General features: G+C 35.2%; 1 protein-coding gene across 4 annotated transcripts in view; it reads right to left on the bottom strand.

The window, feature by feature from the left end:
- Positions 1-637: 637 nt before the first annotated feature.
- BAG4 (BCL2 associated athanogene 4) overlaps positions 638-4720 on the bottom strand; it is a 44094-nt gene continuing 40011 nt past the window's right edge. For all 4 annotated transcript variants that reach the window (XM_021706104.1, XM_008072368.2, XM_008072367.2 and 1 more), the window contains one exon: positions 638-3911. In XM_021706104.1, the coding sequence (XP_021561779.1) occupies positions 3426-3911 (486 nt within the window). In that variant the 3' untranslated portion in view covers positions 638-3425. The remainder of the gene's footprint in view (positions 3912-4720) is intronic.

Consider the following 4720-nt stretch of genomic DNA (forward strand, 5'->3'; position numbering starts at 1 on the left):
TTAAACTCTTTTTTTTTTTTTTGAGTGGAGTCTCACTCTGTTGCACAGACTGGAGTACAGTGGTTGCTCCCCGCCACCGCAGCCTTGACCTGCTGGGCTCCGGCGATCTGTCCACCTCAGCCTTCCAAGTAGCTGGAACTACAGGCGCGCGCTACCACGGCCAGCTAATTTTTGATTTATTGTAGAGATGAGGTCTCGCCAAGTTGCCCAGGCAGGTCTCAAACCCACGGGCTCAGGCAATCCACTCACCTCAGCCTCCCAAGGAGCGGGATTACAGGCTGAGCCACCAAGCCCAGCTGAGGTTAAACTCTTAACATTAAAAAAAAAAAAAGGAAAGATGAAAAAGAAAAGCTTAATCAAATATCCATTCCCCCAAAACCGTTTAATGTCAATTTGATCCATTTTCGTCAACTTTTTAAAAATCTACCTACCTTTAATTATATTATTTACATTAACCAACTCAAGAACTGTCTCCAAAACCCCATTTTTGGAGGCATCTAAAAGAATTCTTGCACCAACATGTAGAGACACATATAGCCCATTCCCAAGATACTTTATCAGGGGTGATTTGTTTAAATAGTTAAATTGGCATTTATATTTGGAACAATAGTGGTTTATTATAAAGAGAACATACTTGTTTTATCATGCCAGGTCTGGGTAACTTTATTCAAGATTTTGACAAAATGACCCTCAAAATCATATAAATGTAGACACTTTTAAAAAGTCATTTCAAGAAAATTTTGAATTCAGTCTGAAGTCACTATTAAGTCAAAAGTTGAACAAACTCTTACAAATCATAAATACTATTTTCCTTCTTAACTTCATTATATTTTCTGAGATAGATTATCAACTTAGTTTTCTTTGATATTGGTATTTGGAATCATTTTAACATGGTTTAACATCTTTAAGCTCTAAGTTTGTACTTATCTTGAATATCTCATTATAATTAAAAATATAAATTCAGAAACAACAACTCTTCTTTACACGAGAATTCCAATTAATAAATGTAGAAGGAATGAGAGAATCAGAAAATCACCATTAGAACACCACAATAGTAATTGCCACAAGCAAGATCTGCCAAAGGATAGCAAAATGACTGGGCAGAAGTTTAAGCAGAAACAGGACATTTGCATAGTCTCAAGGTATCTCCAGCAAATATTTAGTAATTACAGGGAAAACACAGTAAGTTTACAGTAGAGAATCCTAGCAGACACCACCTCAGCATAGTGATCAAGGTTAATAACACCAGAAATACATTACATCAGGTATCCCCTATTATGATACACTGGCACAGAGTGGAGAACACAATGGGGACATGACAACTAAACGCAAGGTAGAATCCTGGAACAGTAAAAGGATATTAGTTAAACGACTAATAAATTTCTACTTTTTAAACTCTCTACTTTAGTTAATAGTATTGTATCAAGATTAATTTCTTAATTTTGACAAATGTTCTATGTTAATGCAAGAGGAGAACATAAGGGGAAAGTGGGAGAACAGTATACGAGGACTATTAATTTTTACAACTCTTCTGTAAGTCTAAAATTATCTCAAAAATGTAAAAAATAACTATTAAAAACATACACATATGTATATATGTGCATTAATGTATGTACATATATATAAATCAAGACTTCATGGAAATTAGCATCTTGGCACTCAGTAAAATAGCAGTGTTCCTTTCTGAATTAGTCATTGTCTCACTGGTAACTTAGAGGTTCTCCCCCTTCTAGATTTTTAGTCTCAACTATAATTTTCTGATTTTCATAGAAAAGCCTTTTTTAAACACTCCTATATTAGGCCATAAATAAAAATCCTAGAATAAAATTATTATTATATTATCTTATAAAACCACTTATCCCAGCCATAAGACCCAGGCAATATTTTTACTACATTTCCTCTCGTCATCTAATATGTTTGTATTGGTTTGGTTTTGTTTATGAGGAGTAGAGATAGCCAATAGATTTAGTATCACTAATAGGACTGGCAGTTTAGGAAAAAAATTATCACTTAGATATCTCATGAAGAAAGAGCTGTTTTTCCAAGAACAGATACTGTATACAAGAACTCACCTCAGACACAAAAAGTAAGTTATTTACCTAGGGCTATTCTATATAAAAGCATACAGCTACCCAAGCAAGGCCAGCTAAGAACCTTTCAATATCCCTTCCTTAAATCTGGCTCTAAAATGACTGTTAATAATGGAAATAAACATATTTTTATGAAACAGGCAATTCTATTTTATATAATTTACTCTAGGGAAATAAAGATAAGCATCAAATCTACCTTTAAAAGAAGAAAATAATTAAGTTCCCACTCTAGCTATGGCTAATTCATTCCCTGAGCATGAATCCCCTTTTACCCTCATTGTTTTTAACTATAAACTAGCTGAAATTTGCTCACAGGTTGAAACTAATATTTCAGATGAAGAATGGTATTATCAAATATCATTTATTACTTTTTATAGTCTTTATTTCTACTCACTGTGGCATTTAATATTTCATCTGTATCACAATGCTCTCTATGGAAGCAGCAATAGTGAAAAGATAAGTATACTTTGTAAAAAAAAAAAAAAAAAAAAAAAACCAGGTAATTTTAAAGTGGATCTTTATCCAAATACAATAAGAAAGCAAAAAATAAAAATGTCCACAAACATTTTCATTCTATGTCAAAGACCTTTTTCAAATTTACCTTCTACTACCATGAAAAAAGTAGAAGTGGTAAAAACTCTAACCTAATGATCTATATAAAAAAGGAGACAAACAATTTACTCACTACACATTGCAATATATTCAAGTGGTGAAAAGATATAAATTCATTCAGAACTGCTATACTATCTGGGCATCAATATAGTCTCTTGAATAATTATATTAAACATATTACTACAAAATGTACCAAGAAGTAGAGAATACCATATTTGTGAACTGCAAATAACAAAACAAAACAGAGGTCTAAGAAGGCTAAAGTTCAAGCTGTAATTTACACATGAAGTGTATGTTGAAAGCAGTCACAATGTACAAAAATGTGACAAGTAATCCAGACGTTTAAAAAAACATATCCTGTTTGTCTCAGATTATATCCAGTCTCATCTGGTAGGTTTCTGATAAGCCTGTTACACACAGTACATTTCCCTCCTGCTGATAAGAAGCAGCTTGCAGATATCCATAAATTTCTTAAGGAATGAGTCTACTTGGCAATACTGATAACTCCATAGTTTCCTATTACATTCATTTGTCTGAAAACTGAAAACAACTCATAACTAAAATGTTCCTCCATTTCTTTGCCAGTTTTTCAAGTTTTAAATCAAAGGAAAGTTGGAATGTATTGCTTCTTGTCATCAACAGGCATTTCAAAAAGAGGGTAATTAACCAAAATCAATAGTTCTTTGGTCAAGTTAGTAACAGGCTTTCAGTATTCTAATTCTTTCATAATCCTTTTTTTTCTAATTTTTCCAGTATGGCCTGGATCTTACAAACAGCCTCTTTCCTGGCCTGCCGGACAGAGTCCTGGCCCCCAGTTTCAACTGAATCCAGTTCCAAAAGTTCCTTGGTTAGCATTTCTTCCAGAAGCCAGTATGCTTTGTCTGTCTTTTTGCCTACAAATTCTTCTACTTCTTGTTCAAGATATTGGACCTTCTCCAGCACATGTATGATTTTTTTAATACTTGGAGGAGTACTTTCATCTGAAGGTAGACACTCTTCAGGAAGATTATTACTTTGATCTTGATGGCTGGGATGTTCGTTGGTGGCATTACCATACAGCTGAGGTTCAGCACTATACTGGACTTGCGAATCCAAAATATCTGAACCATCATTGTTTACTGTCCCTGATGATTCATACTGATGGACACTGCAAGAAAAGTTGTGCCGGTTCATGCCTTGATCTGACTGGCTGTAGGGGTATGAGGAATCCTTGGAATGGGAGAGCAAAAAGGAGAGAAAAGCCATTTTAATAGGAATCCATCAACATCAGACTTGTTAATGCACATCTTTCACCTGACTAGGAAGGCACGTGTAGATTCCCCAAAAATAAAATGGGACCTCTCTCCTTAATCACCATTAGAACACCACAATAGTAACTGCCACAACCAAGATCTGCCAAAGGATAGCAAAATAACCGGGCAGACACTTAAGCAGAAACAGGACACTGGCATAGTCTCAAGGTATCTTCAGCAAATATTTAGTAATTACATGGAAAACATAGTAGGTCTATGGTAGAGAATCCTAGCAGACACTACCTCAGCATAGTGATCAAGGTTAACAACACCAGAAATACATTACATCCGGAATCCCCTATTAATGATAAACTGGCACAGACAGAAGACACAATGGGGACATGACAACTAAATGCAAGGTAGGATTCTGGAACATTAAAAGGATATTAGTTAAAAGACTAATACAATTTCTACTTTTTCAACTCTCTACTTTAGTTAACAGTATTGTATCAAGGTTAATTTCTTTTTCTTTTTTTCTTTTTAAGGAGAGAAAGTAGGAATTACTGAGAGAACAGAAAAGCTCCCAAAGTGGGAGGGAACTTGAGGAGGTTACCCAAGGTTAATTTCTTTCTTTTTTTTTTGTGAGTTAGAGTCTCACTCTGTTGCCCAGACTGGAGTGCAGTGGCCACTCCCGGCCACCGCAGCCTCAACCTGCTGGGCTCCAGCAATCCTTCCACCTCAGCCTTCCAGTAGCTGGAACTACAGGCACGCACTACCACACCTGGT

The sequence above is a fragment of the Carlito syrichta genome, unplaced genomic scaffold, assembly GCF_000164805.1.
Source record: "Carlito syrichta isolate Samal-C Ts95f unplaced genomic scaffold, Tarsius_syrichta-2.0.1 Scaffold315142, whole genome shotgun sequence".
Taxonomy (NCBI): Eukaryota; Metazoa; Chordata; class Mammalia; order Primates; family Tarsiidae; genus Carlito; species Carlito syrichta.